The 24,242-nt window shown below is 43.2% G+C and overlaps 1 protein-coding gene across 1 annotated transcript; it reads left to right on the plus strand.

Moving 5' to 3' along the window:
* Positions 1 to 985: 985 nt before the first annotated feature.
* On the plus strand, positions 986 to 24,240 carry scfd1 (sec1 family domain containing 1). Its single transcript, XM_084182567.1, has 24 exons — positions 986 to 1,074; positions 1,692 to 1,851; positions 1,996 to 2,086; positions 2,316 to 2,438; positions 2,663 to 2,750; positions 2,872 to 2,961; positions 3,395 to 3,450; positions 3,982 to 4,067; positions 4,521 to 4,620; positions 5,397 to 5,536; positions 5,836 to 5,926; positions 6,046 to 6,125; positions 6,244 to 6,325; positions 17,636 to 17,732; positions 17,870 to 17,940; positions 19,510 to 19,589; positions 19,718 to 19,780; positions 20,002 to 20,077; positions 20,370 to 20,423; positions 22,607 to 22,659; positions 22,755 to 22,788; positions 22,984 to 23,049; positions 23,204 to 23,272; positions 23,566 to 24,240. The coding sequence occupies exons 1-24, from the start codon at positions 1,044 to 1,046 to the stop codon at positions 23,587 to 23,589; spliced, it is 1,905 nt and encodes a 634-aa protein (XP_084038693.1). The 5' UTR covers positions 986 to 1,043; the 3' UTR covers positions 23,590 to 24,240.
* The last annotated feature ends 2 nt before the right edge of the window (positions 24,241 to 24,242 follow it).

Below are 24,242 nucleotides of genomic sequence, written 5' to 3' on the forward strand. Positions count from 1 at the left end.
TGACCAAGGAGAGTGATGGAGTGCTGCATCAGATGACCTGGCCTCCACAATCACCCAACCTCAACCAAATTGAGATGGTTTGGGATGAGTTGGACCACAGAGTGAAGGAAAAGCAGCCAATAAGTGTTCAGCATATGTGGGAACTCCTTCAAGACTGTTGGAAAAGCATTCCTCATGAAGCTGGTTGAGAGAATGCCAAGAGTGTGCAAAGCTGTCATTTTTTATTTATTTTTATTGAACCTTTATTTAACTAGGCAAGTCAGTTAAGAACAAATTCTTATTTACAATTTACAATGACGACCTACCAAAAGGCAAAAGGCCTCCTGCGGGGACGGGGGCTGGGATTAAAAAAATATATGTATATATAAATATAGGACCAAACACACATCACAACAAGCGTCATCAAGGCAAAGGGTGGCTACTTTGAAGAATCCAAAATATATTTCGATTTGTTTAACACTTTTGGTTACTACATGATTTACCAAATAGGGCTATCTTCTGTATACCACCCCTACCTTGTCACAACATAACTGATTGTCTCAAACTATTAAGGAAAGAAATTCCACAAATGAACTTTTAACAAGGCACGCCTGTTAATTGAAATGCATTCCAGGTGACTACCTCATGAAGCTGGTTGAGAGAATGCCAAGCGTGTGCAAAGCTGTCATCAAGGCAAAGGGTGGCTACTTTGAAGAATATCAAATATAAAATATATTTTGATTTGTTTAACACTTTTTTGGTTACTACATGATTCCATATGTTATTTCATAGTTTTGATGTCTTCACTATTATTTTACAATGTAGAAAATAGTACAAATAAAGAAAAACCCTTGAATGAGTAGGTGTGTCAAAACTTTTGACTGGTACTGTATACACACACACACACACACACACACACACACACACACAAGTTTATCAAAAGTTGTGGTAGCAAAGCCCACAGGTACAGTGGATGGCGATAATTTTCGATATTTAGGAGACGTCATCGAACTAGACTTGGCTGCCACGTCATCCGTTCCCCCTTCACTGCATAAACAGAAAAGATGGCCGCCTCCGTCCGGGAAAAGCAGGCAGGTCTGTGGTTTCGTTAATAGATTTTTCCTGAAAATAGGCTGTCGAATTGTGGCTTCACATTGTAAAACCGACTATTTTCTCTGACCCTAGCCTGTTGAATAAAATACGAACTTCCACGAAGGCCACCAGCCATCTTCATGAGAAAATCAATGCTAAGCTAACGTATTAGCTACCTAACGAAAACGTTACAATAATATTATAATAAAGTGGCAACAAGTCGGATGGCTAACCTACACTTACCACTACTCATTAATTCACTAGACACTTTGATGTGGTTGTCATGTCAAGGAACAGGAGTGCTACGCAGTGAATGACTGACAGAAAAAGCTAAACTGACTGCTGTATCGTTCATTTGGATGGGTGGCTAACTTGCTAGCTAGCAATCTAGCTATTTCACTCATCTTAACTATTTCACTCATTGAGTGGCAGAAATGGTATGGCAAAGTCCCAGTTCCCCCAGTCCTGTGCCATGTTTAGTGGGGCGAAAGTGGTGACTGTCCGAAGGGTTTGGGGGTGTGGTGGGATGTGCAGCACATATTGCACAAATATTTTATATTTTACATAATCTTAAACATTGGCCAAGCATGACTTTATACAGTATTCTTCTGTGTCCCTAGCTGCCTTGAAGCGCATGCTGAATTTCAACGCTCCTCCGTTGAAAAACACTGCTGCTGAGCCGGTATGGAAGGTGCTGATCTACGACAGGTTTGGCCAGGACATAATCTCCCCCCTACTGGCGGTCAAAGAACTACGGGACATGGGGATCACTTTGCACTTGTGAGTAACTCACAATTTGACATAACTTTTAAAAATCTATTAATCCCCTTCACAAAAGGTAAATGTAGAGAAAACTAAAATCATGATACACCAGACAAAGAATTGAAGAGGCTGGTCTTCAATGTATTTTATAATTCTCTATAGGTTGCTTCATTCAGACAGAGATCCCATCCCGGATGTGCCAGCCATCTATTTTGTTATGCCGACAGAGGAGAACATTGACCGGATATGCCAAGTAAGCATCCCTCACTCAGAATATCAATATTACATCATCAGCTATGATTAAACTCAGGATAGTTCTAGAGATGATAAGAAAAATGTATTGGGCCACTGAGCCTATGCATTTGGTGGCCTTGGCCAGATAAAATTATTTGTTCTCCAAACGTTACATCCCAGACATGTAACATCCTACCAGTCAGTATATTGTTACATTCCATTCCATTGTTTTGTTTTATTTTTCTCAGGATCTTCGTAACCAGCTGTATGAGTCATACTATTTGAACTTCATCTCAGCCATATCCAGAAGTAAACTAGAGGATATTGCCAGTGCAGCTCTCTCAGCCAACGCTGTCACCCAGGTTACCAAGGTGAGTCTACCACATACTAGTTCACCTCCAGGTTGCGTCTCAAATGGTACCCTATTCCCTATATAGTGCACTACTTTTTTTCCTGTAGGGCTCTGGTCAAAAGTAGTGTATTATATATGGGATAGGGTGCCATTTGTGACTCCGTCCTAGTCATTTTCTAAAACTCAACACATTACAGGGTATTGGACAGCCTTGTAATAGTAAGGTATTTTTTGCTTTCGTAGGTGTTCGATCAGTATTTGAATTTCATCACACTCGAAGATGATATGTTCATCCTCTGTAATCAAAATAAAGAGCTCATCTCCTACCATGGTAAGTTCATTGGATTCAGAAACGGGGCTAGATTGCACTTTGTCATTTTCATCAGATCTTATTCTTGATTAGCTGGCATGATTGTATTTGACTTCCTGTTTTCCTATTCCCTTTTGATTAGCAATTAACAAACCGGACATCATGGACACAGAGATGGAGGCCATCATGGATACGATAGTAGACAGCCTCTTCTGCTTCTTTGTCACTCTGGGTGGGTCTTTCAACAAAATATTATTAATGCCACAATACTATTGAGACTGCTCGAGAGAACATTGCTTTGGTATTTCAAAATACTGTAAGATTGTTTCATTTACTCAGGTGGTACCTGGTTGTACCATTTTCTCCCTGCTAGATGGCAGCGTCACTTTTGTTATTACTCACTTGAATCGAAGCAATACCAAGAAAATATTTCCTAGAGAGGAAAACTATTTGAAAGTAAAGGCCAAGGGTGTTGTCTGAAAATGTGACTATATGACACATTGAGCAAAGCAAACCCACTGCATGCCTACCTTGCAGGTTGTATACGATTCTCAGTTTTATCCTCATGGGATTCACAGCACATCCTCATATTCTCTATAGACAAGCTCTGCTAAAGTCTTCAATGCCCTCTATTGGCAGCTAACACATCTGTTTTGTTTTCTTAGGTGCTGTCCCCATAATCCGCTGTCCAAGAGGGAATGCTGCGGAGATGGTCGCAGTGGTGAGCATCATCCTTCCTCATTTATAACTCTCTGAAGTCTCCTCAGCCGCTGTCAGGGGCCGAGTCTGTCTGTCAGTTTGAATACTCTTTGTATTACGTCTTGGCAGTGCAGACACGGCTGGGAGAGGGAGAGTAGTACCCATCCCCAGTGGGTACAGTGAAAGGAGAAATTAGTAATTTGAGGACGACATCCAAATCCACCCACCTCCAGAATCTCACCGTTTGCAGACAGTATTTGCAGGTAGATTCTTGATGTGGGGAGGAATGTTGATGCAGTCGGTGTTGAAGCTGATCCTCCAAGAGCCTTAATGGATGGATGCAGTGTTGTTACTCTAGTCACACAGCACTGCTCTTTGTTCCCTATACTGTATTGCTGTGTTGTGGTGGGGGTCTCTCAGTGGAACGCTGCAGGACTGTGTGCTTAGTGTATATCCGGTTAAGAAGATGTAATGACTAAAATGTAATGTAAGGCCTCTTACCTAGCTACATAAGAGGCAAAACTATCTAACCCAGTTTCTCTGTTTGTTGCAGAAACTTGACAAGAAGCTGAGGGAGAACCTGCGAGACGCCAGAAACAGCCTGTTCACTGGAGACAACATGGGGGCCGGCCAATTCAGGTGGGTCAGGGTGCAGACTAGTACACTGGGTATGAACCATAAAGAGAGCAGACTAGATGAAGACATTAATATCATGATTCTGTACGGTACCACGGAAGGCCTACTCCATTCTCTAAGACGAACACATAAAATGGCTTCCCACACACACACTGTGCTACACAATGTCTTTGTCTAACTCTGAGGTGGAAATGTGCTATCCTGCTTTTCTCCTCTCCTCTGCTCTCCAGACCCACTGAGTAGTTAGCTTCGCTAAGTGGTGGATGAAGTGAAAACAGTCATGCCTCCTCTGGGAAGCTCTAAGTAGGATCCATTTCAAGTCTTCTTTTGTTTCAGCTTTGGTGGAGCAGAGAGAGAGCCTAGCCAGTGGGGAACTCTGGGTACATTTATCATCCTCTTGTTTTATCTCTCTCTCTCTCTCTCCCTCTGTCTGTTTGTGTCTCTCTTTCTCTTCAGCTTCCAGAGACCCCTATTTGTACTCGCTGACCGCAACCTGGATCTTGCCACCCCCCTCCACCACACATGGACCTACCAGGCCCTCATCCACGATGTGCTGGTAAGACTAACAGGAAGCCAGGGATACAGGGGGAGGGAGAGAGGAGCACATCTGTCTGTCATACTCCCACCACTCTGTTATGATGGACTTAACAGACACATCATACACTTTGACAAAAACTAAGGGCTTACCTATGAGACTTGACTAATTTATGGTGAGTGGTGTTATTGGGTATATGGTGTTTAACGCTCTGTGTACGATGAACTATGAGTATGAACGGCTCGGCTCAGAAGTGTGAATAGGGTATATATATATATATACCCCATGGTGTGTGATTTTTCAAGGTAGTGCTACTGCAATTACTTTGTGTGTAAGATGAAGAAGAGGGTAAATGCTGTGGTATGTGCTCAGTGCAGTGACCTGTGCCAGAGGTCGTAAATATTTGTGAGGAACCATTTTCCAGCATCCCTGCCTTAAAATTATTTCTGGTGTAGAATGTACGAATCTGTCTCCTCTCCCTCCCTTAGTTTTTAGTATTGCGTGTCCTTTGTTTTAACCTCAATATATTTATGATAACGGTTGTTATTTTGAATGTAGGTATTATGATGATGTAAGTAGGTATCAATGTTTATCCCAGAGGTATCTATGGACCAGTCTTTTTTCCGATGATGTGAGCAGAAATATGACCAGACTACACATCCAAAAGATCTCTGCCAGCCGCCAACCACCATCCCAACACTGAAAAACACAATCACTCAGAAATGACTCTATTTGCAGTAGTAGAAATGATTTTGCTGTGTGTGTGTGACTAATGTATTTCTGTGTGTGTGTCCTAGGATTTCCACCTGAACAGGGTCAGTATGGACGAGTCTGTGGGGTCAGAAGCCTCCCCTTCCGGAGCCAGACCCAAGAAGAAGAACAAGAAGAGTTATGACCTCACAGCCGCAGACAAATTCTGGCAGAAACACAAGGGCAGGTTAGGAACTCACTTGTGATGATTACTGATTTAGAGGTAGCTTGTGGCCGACGCTTTACAACTAGGTAGCAACAGTATATTCCAAGCTTTGCTTGTTAGAAACTCCATTCCATTGGCTAAAGTGTGATTAAACTGCTGATTTAGAAGGTAGTCTGCATTTGATGCTTTATAACTCAATAGTAACAGTATATTTCAAACGATTATTAAAGTTATGCTTTATAACTCAGTAGCAACAGTATATTTCAAGCTTTGCTGTAGTGAAGTTATTCTTGGCTGAGGGGTTGTTTTGACTCTTCCAGCCCGTTCCCGGAGGTGGCTGAGTCTGTACAGGAGGAGTTAGACACGTACCGAGCCCAAGAGGACGAGGTGAAACGCCTCAAGAGCATCATGGTAAGAAGGCACACAGGTGGTTTTATAGAGCGGTTCAATTAAGTAGTCTCACTGAAAACAATGGACTTCACTCACACTTGCATATTCCCCACTAAAATAACACTTTTTGTCTTCTCCAGGGGTTGGAGGGTGAGGATGAGGGAGCCATTAGTAGTATTAGTATGTCAGACAACACCGCAAAACTTACCTCAGCTGTCAGGTGAGCATCATTGTAGAATATACAGTATTTATCTGTATTATTATTTATTTATTCATTGCTGCGCCATTATTGACAGTGCTTAGTCTGTACCAAAACTGTTCTGTGTTTCCTCTACTAGCTCCCTACCAGAGCTTCTGGAGAAGAAGAGGCTGATTGACCTCCACACTAACGTAGCCACCGCCGTTCTGGATCACATTAAGGTCAGTATTAAACCCGGTCATGGCCAGACAGTGTGTTTTCTATGTCTAGATAGAGGGTGTTCTCTCTATGTTCTCTCTATGTCCACGGTGCACTGCATCCAATTAACATTTTTTTTCCAGATATTAAACATGTATGGAAGACTGTTTTGCTGTGCAATTTCAGTGTGAGCTCTAACATCTCAGAGCACTTTCTAACATCTTAGAGCACTCACTATAAAGCCGTGTTACTAAATCAGCCAGTAAAGGACTGCTAAAACATCCTCTTGACTTGGACTAGGTTAAGTGTACCTACTGTTTAAGTCCACATACACATTAAGCCCACTTCCTTTTTTGGATTAAATCTAATGTTTCAACCAGTTCATATGGTGGTTTTTATTCTAAGCCAATTAGATGTTTTCTTATTAAGTTATTGACAGTTATGTGTAAGTTCCTACTAGTGGCCAATTTCAAAGCTGCAAAAAAACGTTGGTGTGGAGGCGACTCAGATAAACACATTTTCAGATATTTTTAGTACCTCAGATAAGTGATCATACTTAATGTAAAATTGAGAGATTAACGTGTTGATATATGCACATGATAGCATCCTACATGGGTATTAATGACTTTCGTGCCTATTGAAAATATGGATTTGTCATGCTAGCAGTCGTACCACATGTCACAGTCAATACAGTAGCAACATAGCTTGGTGAACCACAACAATATAATAGATCTCAAGCACTCACAGCTCATATTTTTTAATGCATTTTGTCTTATTTGACTGTTAAATGAACCTTGCATTTTTATACATAGATGCCTTTTTTGTAAATTGGACATTTATCTGAAAGGGTACAGTAGCACAAAACACCCCCTCTATACAGAATGTAAAGAAATATTGATCAATACTAACTTTGCATAATATTGTAGTATATAGTGTATATTTATACCCCAGACCATTGGTTTCCAAATATTTTGTGAGTAAACTCAGCTATTTTGTATTTTTCACCGTAAATTATTGCTGTTCCAATTAAGCCCAGGATGATCCTATTAAGCCCAGTTTGTATTGAAACGTGGGGATTGTGTGTTGATATCCCTAATATTCAATCAACCTGAGCATAAATCGTTTTTTCTTCAGATTTAAGTTGATAAAATACTCAAACTACAGTTATAAATATTATGCATCTATCCATGGTTCCTTTACCAAAATGTAAAACAATTAAGAACAATGAAAAGCCTCTGTACTCTAAGACGTTTGGAGTGGACAGGTAGTCGTTGATGCAGAGAGAGAAGAATATGATCAGGGTTGAAGGATATCAGGGATAGAAGACCTACAGTTGAAGTCGGAAGTTTATACATCTTAGCCAAATACATTTAAACTCAGTTTTTCACAATTCCTGACATTTAATCCTAGTAAAAATTCCCTGTCTTAGGTCAGTTAGGATCACCACTTTATTTTAAGAATGTGAAATGTCAGAATAATAGTAGCGAGAATGATTTAGTTCAGCTTTTATTTCTTTCATCACATTCCCAGTGGGTCAGAAGTTTACATACACTCAATTAGTATTTGGTATTAAATTGTTTAACTTGGGTCAAACGTTTCGGGTAGCCTTCCACAAGCTTCCCACAATACGTTTGGTGAATTTTGACCCATTACTCCTGACAGAGCTGGTGTAATTGAGTCAGGTTTGTAGGCCTCCTTGCTCGCACATGCTTTTTCAGTTCTGCCCACACATTTTCTATGGGATTTGAGGTCAGGGCTTTGTGATGGCCACTCCAATACCTTGACTTTGTTGTCCTTAAGCCATTTTGCCACAACTTTGGAAGTATGCTTGGGGTCATTGTCCATTTGGAAGACCCATTTGCGACCAAGCTTTAACTTCCTGACTGATGTCTTGAGATGTTGCTTCAATATATCCAAGATGGCGTAGCAGTGCGGTCGTGTTTTTTTCGGTGTCCTTGTGTAAATAGCCAGGTATTTTTTTTTGTGTGTCTATTTTGTATATATTTCTCAATTTTTACTTTTCATTCTTTAACTAAATATACTTTCCTGCAACCTGCCTCACCCAACGTGGAAAGGATTATATTATTTCTTTATAACTTTTATCAAGAACCTTAAGCTGAAACTAGTCTAGCTGCAACCGAATGGCTACTTGCTATTAGCCACCGTTAGCGTCTTCACCATTGTCCATGGCCTGCACTACCCACCAGCCAGCTCTAGCTCTAGCCTGGACAATTTGTCGGCCAGTCTGCACAGCGTGCTATCGACCCAGACCATATCGGATTTTCTGCCGGAATCACTGGACCCTAGCGCCGGATCATCGCAACCAGCTAGCTGCAACCAAATGGCTGTTGTCGTTGGCTAATTACCATTGCCCCTTACCAAGCACCAGTTAGCCTTGAGCTAGCCTCGAGCCAGGCCCATCTCCCGGCTATCTACCTCTCTGTCAACCGGACGGGACCTCCTAGTGTTGACACGGAGCCCCGCCGATCCAACACGACTGGTTTGCCGACGAAATCGTCTGATGTGGTTTCAACAGGCTTCCCGTTACGACGTCGACCACGAAGATCCATCTGCTAGCCCCGTCCCGCTATCACACGCAAGCCTGGCCTCTTGCTCGCCAGTGCTGTAGCAGCCCCCGAACTACCTCCGAACTCTCCTATTGCTGTTCACCGGACCTTATGATAACTCAGCTATACAGCTGATGCCTGCTAGACTGTTCCTTTATATGGTACCGCATCCTGTTTATGTTTAGCCTCAGCCCAAACTTTGTTGCCATTACCAGCTGTTATCTTAGCTCTCTCGAATAACACCTGTGATTGCTTTATGCCTCTCTCCCATTTCAATATGCCTTGCTTATTGCGGTTTCGGTTATTTCTTATTGTACTATTTCACTGTAGAGCCCCCAGCCCAGCTCAGCCTGCCTTAGACAGCTCCTTTGTCCCACCCCCCATACACGCAGAGACCGACTCAATCGGTGCCTCCAGTGATGCTATCTCTTTCATCGTTACCCAACGCTTAGGTTTACCTCCACTGTACTCATATCCTTCCATAGCCTTGTCTGTACATAATGCCCTGAATCTATTCTACAACGCCCGGAAATCTGCCCCCTTTTTTCTCTGTACCCAACGCACTAGAAGACCAGTTCTTAAAGCCTTTAGCCGTATCCTTATTCTACTCCTCCTCTGTTCCTCTGGTGATGTAGAGGTTAACCCAGGCCCTGTAGCCCCCAGTATCACTCCTACTCTCCAGGCGTTATCATTTGTTGACTTCTGTAACCGTAAAAGCCTTGGTTGCTTGCACGTTAACATCCGAAGCCTCCTCCCTAAGTTTGAGTTATTCACTGCGTTAGCACACTCCGCCAACCCTGATGTTCTAGCAGTGTCTGAATCCTGGCTTAGGAAGGCCACCAAAAATTCAGAAATGTCCATCCCCAACTACAACATTTTCCGTCTCGATAGAACTGCCAAAGGGTGTGGGGTTGCAATCTACTGTAGAGAGCCTGCAGAGCTCTATCATACTATCCAGGTCTGTGCCCAAACAGTTTGAGCTTCTACTTCTAAAAATCCACCTTTCCAGAAATAAGTCTCTCACTGTTGCCGCTTGCTACAGACCCCCCTCAGCCCCGAGCTGTGCCCTGGACACCATATGTGAACTGATCGCCCCCCATCTATCCTCAGAGTTCGTACTGCTTGGTGACCTAAACTGGGATATGCTTAACACCCCAGCCAACCTACAATCTAAACTAGATACCCTCAATCTCACACAAATTATCAACGAACCTACCAGGTACAACCCAAAATCTGTAAACATGGGCACCCTCATAGATATCATCCTGACAAATTTACCCTTTAAATACACCTCCGCTGTCTTCAACCAGGATCTCAGCGATCACTGCCTTATTGCCTGCGTCCGTAATGGGTCCGCGGTCAAACGACCACCGCTCATCACTGTCAAACACTCCCTAAAACACTTTAGCGAGCAGGCCTTTCTAATTGACCTGGCCCGGGTATCCTGACCTCATTCCGTCAGTAGAGGATGCCTGGTTGTTCTTTAAAAGTGCTTTCCTCTTAATCTTAAATAAGCATGCCCCATTAAAAAAATTCAGAACTAAGAACAGATATAGCCCCTGGTTCTCCTCAGACTTGACTGCCCTTGACCAGCACAAAAACATCCTGTGGCGTACTGCATTAGCATCGAACAGCCCCCGCGATATGCAACTTTTCAGGGAAGTCAGGAACCAATATACACAATCAGTTAGGAAAGCAAAGGTTTTTCAAACAGAAATTTGCATCCTGTAGCACTAACTCCAAAAAGTTTTGGGACACTGTAAAGTCCATGGAGAATAAGAGCACCTCCTCCCACCTGCCCACTGCACTGAGGCTAGGAAACACTGTCACCACCGATAAATCTACAATAATCGAGAATTTCAACAAGCATTTTGCTACAGCTGGCCATGCTTTCCACCTGGCTACCACTACCCCTTCTCCGCTATGCAATCCGGTTTCCGAGCTGGTCATGGGTGCACCTCAGCCACGATATTATAACCGCGATCGATAAAAGACAGTACTGCGCAGCCGTCTTCATCGACCTGGCCAAGGCTTTCGACTCTGTCAACCACTGCATTCTTATTGGCAGACTAAATAGCCTTGGTCTCTCGGATGACTGCCTCGCCTGGTTCACCAACTACTTCTCAGATAGAGTTCAATGTGTAAAATCTGAGGGCCTGTGGTCTGGACCTCTGGCAGTCTCTATGGGGGTGCCACAGGGTTCAATTCTCGGGCCGACTCTATTCTCTGTGTATATCAATATTGTTGCTCTTGCTGCTGGTGACGCTCGGATCCACCTCTATGCGGACGACACCATTTTGTATACATCTGGCCCTTCATTGGACACTGTGTTAACAAACCTCCCAACGAGCTTCAACGCCATACAACACTCCTTCCGTAGCCTCCAACTGCTCTTAAACACTAGTAAAACTAAATGCATGCTCTTCAATCGAACGCTGCTTGCACCCGCCCACCCGACTAGAATCACTACTCTCGGTGGGTCTGACCTAGAGTGTGTGGACAACTACGGGTGCCTACAGTGAGGGAAAAAAGTATTTGATCCCCTGCTGATTTTAAACGTTTGCCCACTGACAATGACATGATCAGTCTATAATTTTAATGGTAGGTTTATTTGAACAGTGAGAGACAGAATAACAACAAAAAAATCCAGAAAAACACGTCAAAAATGTTATAAATTGATTTGCATTTTAATGAGGGAAATAAGTATTTGACCCCTCTGCAAAACATGACTTAGTACTTGGTGGCAAAACCCTTGTTGGCAATCACAGAGGTCAGACGTTTCTTGTAGTTGGCCACCAGGTTTGCACACACCTCAGGAGGGATTTTGTCCCACTCCTCTTTGCAGATCTTCTCCAAGTCATTAAGGTTTCGAGGCTGACATTTGGAAACTCGAACCTTCAGCTCCCTCCACAGATTTTCTATGAGATTAAGGTCTGGAGACTGGCTAGGCCACTCCAGGACCTTAATGTGCTTCTTCTTGAGCCACTCCTTTGTTGCCTTGGCTGTGTGTTTTGGGACATTGTCATGCTGGAATACCCATGGAATACCCATTTTCAATGCCCTGGCTGAGGGAAGGAGGTTCTCACCCAAGATTTGACAGTACATGGCCCCGTCAAATCGTCCCTTTGATGCGGTGAAGTTGTCTTGTCCCCTTAGCAGAAAAACACCCCCAAAGCATAATGTTTCCACCTCCATGTTTGACGGTGGGGATGGTGTTCTTGGGGTCATAGGCAGCATTCCTCCTCCTCCAAACACGGCGAGTTGAGTTGATGCCAAAGAGCTAGATTTTTGTCTCATCTGACCACAACACTTTCACCCAGTTCTCCTCTGAATCATTCAGATGTTCATTGGCAAACTTCAGACGGCCCTGTATATGTGCTTTCTTGAGCAGGGGGACCTTGCGGGCGCTGCAGGATTTCAGTCCTTCACGGCGTAGTGTGTTACCAATTGTTTTCTTGGTGACTATGGTCCCAGCTGCCTTGAGATCATTGACAAGATCCTCCCGTGTAGTTCTGGGCTGATTCCTCACCGTTCTCATGATCATTGCAACTCCACGAGGTGACATCTTGCATGGAGCCCCAGGCTGAGTGAGATTGACAGTTATTTTGTGTTTCTTCCATTTGCGAATAATTGCACCAACTGTTGTCACCTTCTCACCAAGCTGCTTGGCGATGGTCTTGTAGCCCATTCCAGCCTTGTGTAGGTCTACAATCTTGTCCCTGACATCCTTGGAGAGCTCTTTGGTCTTGGCCATGGTGGATAGTTTGGAATCTGATTGATTGATTGCTTCTGTGGACAGGTGTCTTTTATACAGGTAAAAAAACTGAGATTAGGAGCACTCCCTTTAAGAGTGTGCTCCTAATCTCAGCTCGTTACCTGTATAAAATAAACCTGGGAGCCAGAAATCTTTCTGATTGAGAGGGGGTCAAATACTTATTTCCCTCATTAAAATGCAAATCAATTTATAAAATTTTTGACATGCGTTTTCCTGGATTTTTTTGTTGTTATTCTGTCTCTCACTGTTCAAATAAACCTACCATTAAAATTATAGACTGATCATTTCTTTGTCAGTGGGCAAATGTACAAAATCAGCAGGGGCTCAAATACTTTTTTTCCCTCACTGTAGGTGTCTGGTTGGACTGTAAACTCTCCTTCCAGACTCACATTAAGCTTCTCCAATCAAAAGTTAGATCTAGAATCGGCTTCCTATTTTGCAACAAAGCCTCCTTCACTCATGCTGCCAAACATGCCCTCGTAAAACTGACTATCCTACCGATCCTTGACTTTGGCGATGTCATTTACAAAATAGCCTCCAACACTCAACTCAGCAAATTGGATGTAGTCTATCACAGTGCCATCCATATACTACCCACCATTGTGACCTGTACGCTCTTGTTGGCTGGCCCTCACTACATATTCGTCGCCAAACCCACTGGCTCCAGGTCATCTATAAATCACTGCTAGGCAAATCCCGGTTTTATCTTAGCTCACTGGTCACCATAGCAACACCCACCCGTAGTCTGCGCTCCAGCAGGTATATCTCACTGGTCATCCCCAAAGCCAACACCTCCTTTGGCCGCCATTCCTTCCAGTTCTCTGCTGCCAATGACTGGAACGAACTGCAAAAATCTCTGAAGCTGGAGACTCTTATCTCCCTCACTAACTTTAAGCGTCAGTTGTCAGAGCAGCTTACCGATCACTGCACCTGTACACAGCCCATCTGTAATTACCTCATCCCCTTATTGTTATTTATTTTTCTAATTTGCACCCCAGTATCTCTATTTGCACATCATCTTTTGCACATCTATCATTCCAGTGTTAATACGAAATTGTAACCATATTGCACTATGGCCTATTTATTGCCTTACCTCCATAATTTACTACATTCACACACACTGTGTAATATATTTTCTGTTGTATTTTTGACTTTATGTTTTGTTTACCCCATATGTAACTCATATGTAACTCTGTTGTTGTTTTTATCGCACTGCTTTGCTTTATCTTGACTAGGTCGCAGTTGTAAATGAGAACTTGTTCTCAACTGGCTTACCTGGTTAAATAAAGGTTAAATAAAATAAAGAAGAATATCCACATCATTTTCCTTCCTCATGATGCCATCTATTTTGTGAAGTGCACCAGTCCCTCCTGCAGCAAAGCACCCCCACAGCATGATGCTGCCACCCCAGTGTTTCACGGTTGGGATGGTGTTCTTCGGCTTGCAAGTCATCCCCTTTTTCCTCCAAACATAACGATGGTCATTATGGCCAAACAGTTCTATTTTTGTTTCATCAGACCAGAGGACATTTCTCCAAAAAGTACGATCTTTGTCCCCATGTTCAGTTGCAAACCGTAGTCTGTCTTTTTTATGGCGGTTTTGGAGCAGTGGCTTCTTCCTTGCTGAGCGGCCTTTCAGGTTATGTCGATATAGAACTAGTTTTACTGTGGAAATAGATACTTTTGTACCTGTTTCCTCCAGCATCTTCACAAGGTCCTTTGCTGTTGTTCTGGGATTGATTTGCACTTTTCGCACCAAAGTACGTTCATCTCTAGGAGACAGAACGCGTCTCCTTCCTGAGCGGTATGACGGCTGCGTAGTCCCATGGTGTTTATACCTGCGTACTATTGTTTGTACAGATGAACGTGGTACCTTCAGGTGTTTGGAAATTGCTCCCAAGGTTGAAACAGAGTTGTGGTCTACAATTTTTTTTCTGAGGTCAAGCAAAGAGGCACTGAGTTTGAAGGTAGGCCTTGAAATACATCCACAGGTACACCTCCAATTGACTCAAATGATGTCAATTAGCCTATCAGAAGCTTCTAAAGCCATGACATAATTTTCTGGAATTTTCCAAGTTGTTTAAAGGCACAGTCAACTTAGTGTATGTGAACTTCTGACCCACTGGAATTGTGATACAGGGAATTATAAGTGAAATAATCTGTCTGTAAACAATTGTTGGAAAAATTACTTGTGTCATGCTCAAAGTAGATGTCCTAACCGACTTGCCAAAACTATAGTTTGTTAACAAGAAATGTGTGTAGTGGTTGAAAAACGAGTTTTAATTACTCCAACCTAAGTGTGTGTAAACTTCCGACTTCTTCAACAGTACAAGTGGTGGATAAAAATGAGGGACAAGAAGATGACTATTGGACGACTAATAATGCAGTTAGGACCGGGACATTGTCATATTGTTGTCCCTCATTCATCCAGGACTTTCTATTTTTTGGGTTCACCACATGTACCTTTTGTAATACAACAGTAGAGGGAGATTTGAAACTGTCTTCAGACAGGCTTTAGGAAGACAAGTTGAACGAATAAACAAGAATAGGAGTACAGCAACTGTGAACCAGCTTTCAGCTAATTCATTTAACGTTGTTTGTGTTATGGTCTTTGTGCTTTGCGTCTTATCCACAGAGGGCCGGTGCGGGTGCAAGTTTTTGTTCTAACCAAGCAGTAACACACCTAATTCAACTAATCAAGTCTATGATTAGTTGATCAATTGAATCAGGTTTGTACTGGTTGGCAAGAACAAAAACCTGGGCCGAAATTGATCTCTGCGGATACGATTGGAAACCCCCTGTTATCAATGCTATTTCCATGATGAATAGTAATGATCAATTGATTTGAATAACTTTAGGGGAGATTGTTATAATTCAAGCTTACATAAGAAATGTCAGTTTCTAAGTTTTCAACCTCTAGAAATGAATTGAAATGGATTATTTAAGAGGCGGGCTTATTTGGAACACCCATGGGCTTAAAGGGTACATTCGGTACCTATTAAGCCAAGTCTGCACTTTTCAAATTTTTTATCAAATTTTTTTCTCACATAAAAAAAAATGCTGTCATAAAACTTCACATGAGAGATTAATCTTTAATTTGATCATTTTAACGAAAATTATAAATATCTCAACTTAGATTTTGGTGGGCACTTACTTACAGTGGGGAAAAAAAGTATTTAGTCAGCCACCAATTGTGCAAGTTCTCCCACTTAAAAAGATGAGAGAGGCCTGTAATTTTCATCATAGGTACACGTCAACTATGACAGACAAATTGAGATTTTTTTTCTCCAGAAAATCACATTGTAGGATTTTTAATGAATTTATTTGCAAATTATGGTGGAAAATAAGTATTTGGTCACCTACAAACAAGCAAGATTTCTGGCTCTCACAGACCTGTAACTTCTTCTTTAAGAGGCTCCTCTGTCCTCCACTCGTTACCTGTATTAATGGCACCTGTTTGAACTTGTTATCAGTATAAAAGACACCTGTCCACAACCTCAAACAGTCACACTCCAAACTCCACTATGGCCAAGACCAAAGAGCTGTCAAAGGACACCAGAAACAAAATTGTAGACCTGCACCAGGCTGGGAAGACTGAATCTGCAATAGGTAAGCAGCTTGGTTTGAAGAAATCAACTGTGGGAGCAATTATTAGGAAATGGAAGACATACAAGACCACTGATAATCTCCCTCGATCTGGGGCTCCACGCAAGATCTCACCCCGTGGGGTCAAAATGATCACAAGAACGGTGAGCAAAAATCCCAGAACCACACGGGGGGACCTAGTGAATGACCTGCAGAGAGCTGGGACCAAAGTAACAAAGCCTACCATCAGTAACACACTACGCCGCCAGGGACTCAAATCCTGCAGTGCAAGACGTGTCCCCCTGCTTAAGCCAGTACATGTCCAGGCCCGTCTGAAGTTTGCTAGAGTGCATTTGGATGATCCAGAAGAGGATTGGGAGAATGTCATATGGTCAGATGAAACCAAAATATAACTTTTTGGTAAAAACTCAACTCGTCGTGTTTGGAGGACAAAGAATGCTGAGTTGCATCCAAAGAACACCATACCTACTGTGAAGCATGGGGGTGGAAACATCATGCTTTGGGGCTGTTTTTCTGCAAAGGAACCAGGACGACTGATCCGTGTAAAGGAAAGAATGAATGGGGCCATGTATCGTGAGATTTTGAGTGAAAAGCTCCTTCCATCAGCAAGGGCATTGAAGATGAAACGTGGCTGGGTCTTTCAGCATGACAATGATCCCAAACACACCGCCCGGGCAACGAAGGAGTGGCTTCGTAAGAAGCATTTCAAGGTCCTGGAGTGGCCTAGCCAGTCTCCAGATCTCAACCCCATAGAAAATCTTTGGAGGGAGTTGAAAGTCCGTGTTGCCCAGCGACAGCCCCAAAACATCACTGCTCTAGAGGAGATCTGCATGGAGGAATGGGCCAAAATACCATCAACAGTGTGTGAAAACCTTGTGAAGACTTACAGAAAACGTTTGACCTGTGTCATTGCCAACAAAGGGTATATAACAAAGTATTGAGAAACTTTTGTTATTGACCAAATACTTATTTTCCACCATAATTTGCAAATAAATTCATTAAAAATCCTACAATGTGATTTTCTGGAATTCTTTTCCTCATTTTGTCTGTCATAGTTGACGTGTACCTATGATAAAAATTACAGGCCTCTCTCATCTTTTTAAGTGGGAGAACTTGCACAATTGGTGGCTGACTAAATACTTTTTTTCCCCACTGTATAGGTATAATATAATAATATAATATGCCATTTAGCAGACGCTTTTATCCAAAGCGACTTACAGTCATGCGTGCATACATTTTTACGTATGGGTGGTCCCGGGGATCGAACCCACTACCTTGGCGTTACAAGCGCCGTGCTCTACCAGCTGAGCTAGCTGAGCCAGCTGAGCCAGCTGAGCTACAGAGGACCACTTACCCTAATGTGTAACTTCTGTGACCCATCCACAGAGCCGTAAACTGGACGTGTACTTTGAGTACGAGGAGAAGCTGATGAGCAAATCCACCCTGGATAAGTCTTTACTGGACATCATCAGTGACCCTGACGGTAGATGTGCCACTGTGCTTATCTATAACAGAAATCATACATGTGCTATCTCGTGTACTTTGTCAAGGGTCGGAAATACCTGAGATGCTTGTTGATGTAAAGTTTGTTAAACAACAATGTTTTTGTCTTTGTAACAGCGGGAACACCAGAGGACAAGATGAGACTGTTTCTGATTTTCTACATCACAGCCCTGCAGGCCCCTTCAGAGGTGAGGCCTGGCACCCTCTTAACCCTTACCCTTACCCCTTCTAACCTAACCCTATCAAACACATGTATACTAGACTAAACCCTAACCCTGTCCCTATCAAAAACATACTAGACTCAAATCACACATTCTGTCACCATCAAACACCTGCCAAACCAGCCTCAATCACAGGTCAGAGAGGACCCACAATATACAGGCCCCTTTGTTAGGGAACTGTTGATTTGCCTGATTCACTGCAGTCATGTGCAGTATCATGTCTAATGGAACCCAAAAACGGCACAATACCAACCTCAATGGAGACACTTTGTGGCTTTACTGGATGTGGTAGTCTTAGTAACAGCACAATACACAATATGAAAAACCTTGGCCCTGGCTTGGATTTCATTGTTTAGAACACCAAACATCAATTCTCAATTCTTTTTTCATTTGATATTGAAACCAGCTTTTCTTGACAACATTCAAAAGCTTTATTGTTCAATATGACATGTTAGAGCAGATTCCAGGAACATTGATACCATTTGAAGCCGAGGCCAAATGTCATTACTCCCGAAGTCCAATAATGCTAGCTTGTTCTGAGCATCTCAAGGCCCTCTGTATAGGAGGACACCCGGCTCTCCACTATGACTGTGGGTTCTACGTCCCGTCTGTTTTCTTCAGTGAGGTGGCGCAGCTCAGGGACTAGCCTCTTACGGACCCTGCTAAGACTTGGACGACCCTAATACTGGCTCTGCTTCAAGCCCTGTCATCACCACCTCAGTAACCACAGTTCACCACAGAGGAGTGAAGTCAAGTCCCTCCAGCCGCCAGCTCCAAAGCTCTGGGAGGATGCCAGGGCCCGTATTGACAAAGTCTTGAGTAGGAGTGCTCATCTAGGATCAGTTCCCTGCTCGTCCACATAATCATATTCATTATCGTCCAAAAGACTAAACTGATCCTAGATCAGCACTCCTACTCTGAGGAGCATTAATATGGGCCCAGATTTCTGGCTGCGGCTGCAGGCTGGGATCAGCGTTAGGATCAGGCTGTCCTGGAGCATCATGTTGATCAATGGTCTTCCTAATAGCCCTTCTCCTCTGAGACGCCGTTCTATTTTCCCGGCCTGACAGCTGAAGTCAAGCAGGAAATCTTTTTCCACCGCCAACGTCTTGTGGTATTCCTCCTTTCATCTCCGTCCCCCCCTGAACCTGAACCTGAACCCGTCCAGGGCAGATTATTACCATGGGATTACCCTCTCCTCCTCTCCTCTCTGGTCTGTTCTCCAGTCGGTCCAGCCTGTACATTTTAAGGTTATTTGTTTTCCCTGGATGATGTGGTGTAACCTCAGTTTAGTTACATAAAAAAGTGCTTGTCTCGGCCATCATAATGTACTGATGATACCACCGTACACGTGTCACACTTAGCCTCTCACTCTGTTTTAGGATGACGAGGTTTATATTTCTTCAAGCATTTTTAAGTCCCTGTTCGATAAATGCCCTACTAAACCTTGAATGCCTGCTCAATCACTTGTATGTTTTAGCTTGGTGAAAACAGCCATACTGTTATCTTACTGGGGGTTTTCTGTGTCTGTTTCAGACTGATCTGGACCAATACAAGAAGGCTCTGCTAGAAACTGGCTGTGACTTGTCCTCTCTCAACTACATCAAGCAGTGGAAGTAAGACGTTACAAACAAGCAGGCGTTTTCATCATATAATGTTTCATACATGCAGAACCAAACAGATAATAAAACACATTGTTTTGGGTTCTTGCAAGAAGCTTATTATGAAAATGTGTTTTTGCCAGGGCTTTCACAAAGATTGCTGCCACGCCATCTAACTATGGGAACAGCGGTGTGAAACCTATGGGGTAAGAGAGAGAGAGCGCTCTCTGTGTGCATCCCAAATGGCCCCATATTCCCTACCCGGTGCACTACTTTTGACCAGGGTAGTGTACTATGTAGGGAATAGGGTGCCATTTGGGACGCTGCAGCAGAGTTTCCCTTGTTTCAGACCTCATGTATCCTAGTCCCATAGACCTAACCCCCCGTGCTGACCCTGTCGTCCTCCTCCTGTCTCTCCATCCCACAGCCTCTTCTCTAGAGTGATGAACTCTGGCTCCCAGTTTGTCATGGAGGGGGTGAAACACCTGGTGCTTAAACAGCATGTGAGTAGCTTTACACACACACACAGACAGAAATATATACACACACACACAATTATGCACAAAAACACACACATACACACATACAGAATGAGACAGAGGAGAGGAGCAGTCTCATCATGATACTGTCTGTATGTGTGTTTTTAAAATGTCCAGATGTCCCTTGGCTTTGATGGGAAGGTTTTGCCTGGAGACATGTATGATAATATCTCACGCAGCTGCTTGTTGGAGTCAGTCTGTAGTGAATAATTATCTGGTGAGAAAGAACAGAGTTTTTAAAGTGTTTTTCTTTCAGAACCTGCCAGTCACGCGTATCCTGGACAACCTGATGGAGATGAAGTCCAATCCGGTGAGTCTCCTCTTCTCTTCCCTCCTCTCTTCTCTCCTCCCCCTCTACTGTGGACATTCCTCTATGTTTCTGCTTTGTTGCACCATCACATTCAGGAGGGACGCATGCTGATGAATACAGTGGCAACAAGATGGACGACCTGATGGGAGTCTCATGTCTGCAGTCAGAGACTTCTCCAATCATGCCCTGTTCTGTTCAGATCACTTCTGAATATGTGGGGGGGAAACTAGTCATCACAAATAAAGGCAGCAACTGTAGCTAAGCTACTTTGTAAAATGTCAAATAGCTGTCTGTAGTCGTGTACATACCTGTCGATGACCTCACAGTGTAATAGTGTTTAAGTCAAGTAAGTCAGTCGTGTGCGTAACAATTGTAGAAATGCCAGGAGGCTTCTGCTACAACAGACATAGGGGTATGCGTCCCAAATGGCACCCTATTCCCTATATAGTGCACTACCTTTGACCAGAGCTGATTGGGCCCTGGTCAAAAATCGTGCACTATGTAGGGAAAAGGGTGCCATTTGGGAAGCAGCCCAGTGATTAAAAACAGCTCTGTGAGGGTGGCCTGGCCTGCACTAAGGGCTCCATGGTGGTGAGAAACCCTAGCCGCTAGCTGGCTGCAGGGCATTAATGTGTGCTGCCTGCCAGGCTGCAATAGAGCACATGGGCAGCACTGTGGACTCTCATACCTCTCTCTGGGATGGCAGGCACACAGTGAACAGGGAGATTAGGTTACAGCTAACCCAGAAGCTCTCTCTACACTCTCATCTCTCTCAGCTCCTTACCAGCTTACCCTAAAGCAGAGGGAAGGTCCACTTCATTGAAAACCATTCACAAGCCATCCTCTGTGTACTCAACACTACACTTGTTAGTGTAGGCCACCCCTCTGTGGTCTTTGTCTAATGTTCCCTGGATCAGCTGCTACAGCTATAGAGGTGTTACATCAACTTAGTCCCTTTGTGATTACCATCTCTCACAGCTCCATAGACATTTGAAGAAAGATAATATGAACAAACGCTTTTCAATTTCCATTAGCTCAGTTCCATCTTGTGTGAGTGTCCCAGGTGGCACCCTATTCCCTTCAATGTGCCCACAGGGCTCTGGTTAAAAGTAGTGCGCTTTTATAGGGAATAGGGTGCCATTTGGGACTCATCCTGTGTCTCTACAGCCAGGAGGGAGCAGGGATTACGGGATCCTGTTACTGGCTTTAGATGCCCCCCAACCCCTATCCCCACCTCTCCAAACACTGAATTGGACATAACAATATTATCATTTTCTCAGCTACTGGAATTACAGGGCACTGTACAAAGCGCTTCTTGTTCGGTGAGCCGAGAGGGAGAGGGGCACATCAGTCCAAATTCAACAGCCTCCATCCTCCTCTCCCTACCCCTGTCCCGCATCCGATGGCCCTCTTGGACAGGTGTAATCTATCGGTGGTTCTTCTGTGTGAACACAATGCCATTCCTCTCCCAGGCAGGTTTAGCAGTGTGTTCAGGTTTGATATCAGAAGCCCTCTGCTGAACTGCCGCTCCACTGTGGGAGGAAAGACGATAGCACAAAACTCTGGAGCGTCTAGTCAGTTCAGAGAGCAAAGGGAGCTCCTCTTTCACCAGCCTGACTGCAAAGTATTTTCTCTTCTGGTGAAGAATGTGAGTGGGCCACGGCTCTGCCAAATAGAGGTAGATGCGTTCGGTCCATTGGGAAGAGAGGAGATAGACTAGGGATGCATCCCAAATGGCACCCTATTTAGTGCACTACTTTTGACCAGGGCCAATAGAGCTTTGGTCAAAAGTAGTACACTATAAGGAATAGGATGCCATTTGGAACACAGCCTAGACTAAAGACTTGGCTCTGGGTTTAAGGAGGACGTATGAGGGGGAGGAAACTCCACTGACCCTATTTAAGACCAGTTCTGGTAAATGGGACGTTTCTGTTGAAAGCAGGCAGGTGTTGTCTGAATCTGAGTTCAGCCTGAACTGATCGTACTTGAGTCAATTTGTTGAATTTGTTTCACAGGACCCATGCTTATACAGGAGTCATATTTAATAAGAGGAATTGGGTGACCATGAGCAATGGGGGGGGGTTTGGGTATTTCTAGAATTGTCATAAAATGGGCTCTCTCTTGTTGTTCATGTGATGTATAAGTTTGTTGGTGTACTGATTTTATGTTTTTATGATCTGCAGGAGACTGATGACTACAGATACTTTGATCCCAAGATGCTGCGCGGCAGTGAGAGGTAAGACTCCAAGAGCTCCAAGGATAGCAGTTAGTTAAGGCCTCTAAATAGTAACATGCATTTTCTGTGTCTAAACACTCCTGTTCTCCCAACAGCTCAACCCCAAGGAACAAGAACCCATTTCAAGAGGTGAGTCCTGCCATGGTCAGCAGACAGACAGAGACACACACAAACAGGGCCTCCACTAAATCCAGTAACTGCTGTGTGTTGTCCTGGAGCCTAGCTTGGCCTGACTGTGTGACGGGGGGAGCACTAATCTGTGTGTATAATGTACATGAACCTAGCAGCCTGAACCTGTCAGTGAGATCTCTCCTTCTGTTTCAGGCTATCGTCTTTGTGGTCGGAGGAGGAAACTACATAGAATATCAAAACCTGGTGGACTACACAAAGGTAAACTATCACTCAAAATTGTGTTAGTTTTTAGTTTTATTAAAACGTCTACATGTAACATTGTGACAAAAGTTTTTATTGTATTTTGTGAAACATCTTCATATTTTCAGTTGAGTTTTTATTGAACAATGTGTATTTTGTGGCATCCTTTTAGGCAAAGCCAGGGAAGAGGGTGCTGTACGGATGCAGTGAGCTCTTCAATGCAGGACAGTTCATCAAACAGGTAGGAGGACCACCAGCCTTTGCTGTGTCCCAAATGGCTCCCTATTACCCATATAGTGCACTACTACCCTATGGGCCCTGGTCAAAAGTAGTGCACTGAATAGGGAAAAGGCTGCCATTTGGGACGCAGACTTTTTGTTGAGTAATATCAATCATTTAAGCCCTAAACATAATATGGAATGATGACACCCATATTGTGGGTTTGTGTTAAATCACCTACACTTCTCAGTTGATCTTAGATTTATTTTAGTGAGATTTTGTTTTGATTGTTTCTCCTTGTTTATATCTCCACAGCTATCTTCACTCGGCCAAAAGTAAAAGCAAGAAAACATATGAACATTTTATTTTCTTGGATTCCATTTCTCCTAAATACTTACAACTGCAATCAAGACCTCTCTAATCGTTGATCATCGTTTCAAGTTCCTCTAGATCCTGACTCTCTCTCTGATATTCCATGTATTTTATAATGTGTACTATACTTACATTGTTTGTTTAAAGGCCCAGTGAAGTCAAAAACATGATTTTCCTGTGTTTTATATTTCCACACTATGAGGTTGGGGAAAATATTGTGAAAATTATGATAATGCCCTTTTAGTATAAGAGCTGTTTGAAAAGACCGCCTGAAATCTTTGCCTGTTTTGGTGGGATGGAGTTTGCCTGCCTGGTGACATCACCAGGTGGTAAATTAGTTAATTGACCAATACGAAAGAGTTCCAAACCTCTCTGCCAATAACAGATCATTTTCAGACCATTCCCAGACAGTCCTAGCAAAATTCTTGCTTGAGAAATTGTTCTTGCTAAGAAGCTATTTTTGTTACTTTTTGACTATTTTTAATTGAAAACAATCCCAGTAAGGTACTTAATTGTTACCCAGAAATGATTTGATATTGATATAAAAACAGCTGCATTGGGCCTTTAACTAATTTGCTTTGCACTCTCAACAAATAAAGTTTTAACAGTCTAACTCAACA

Source organism: Coregonus lavaretus (genome assembly GCF_964263955.1).
Source record: "Coregonus lavaretus genome assembly, chromosome: 18".
Taxonomy (NCBI): Eukaryota; Metazoa; Chordata; class Actinopteri; order Salmoniformes; family Salmonidae; genus Coregonus; species Coregonus lavaretus.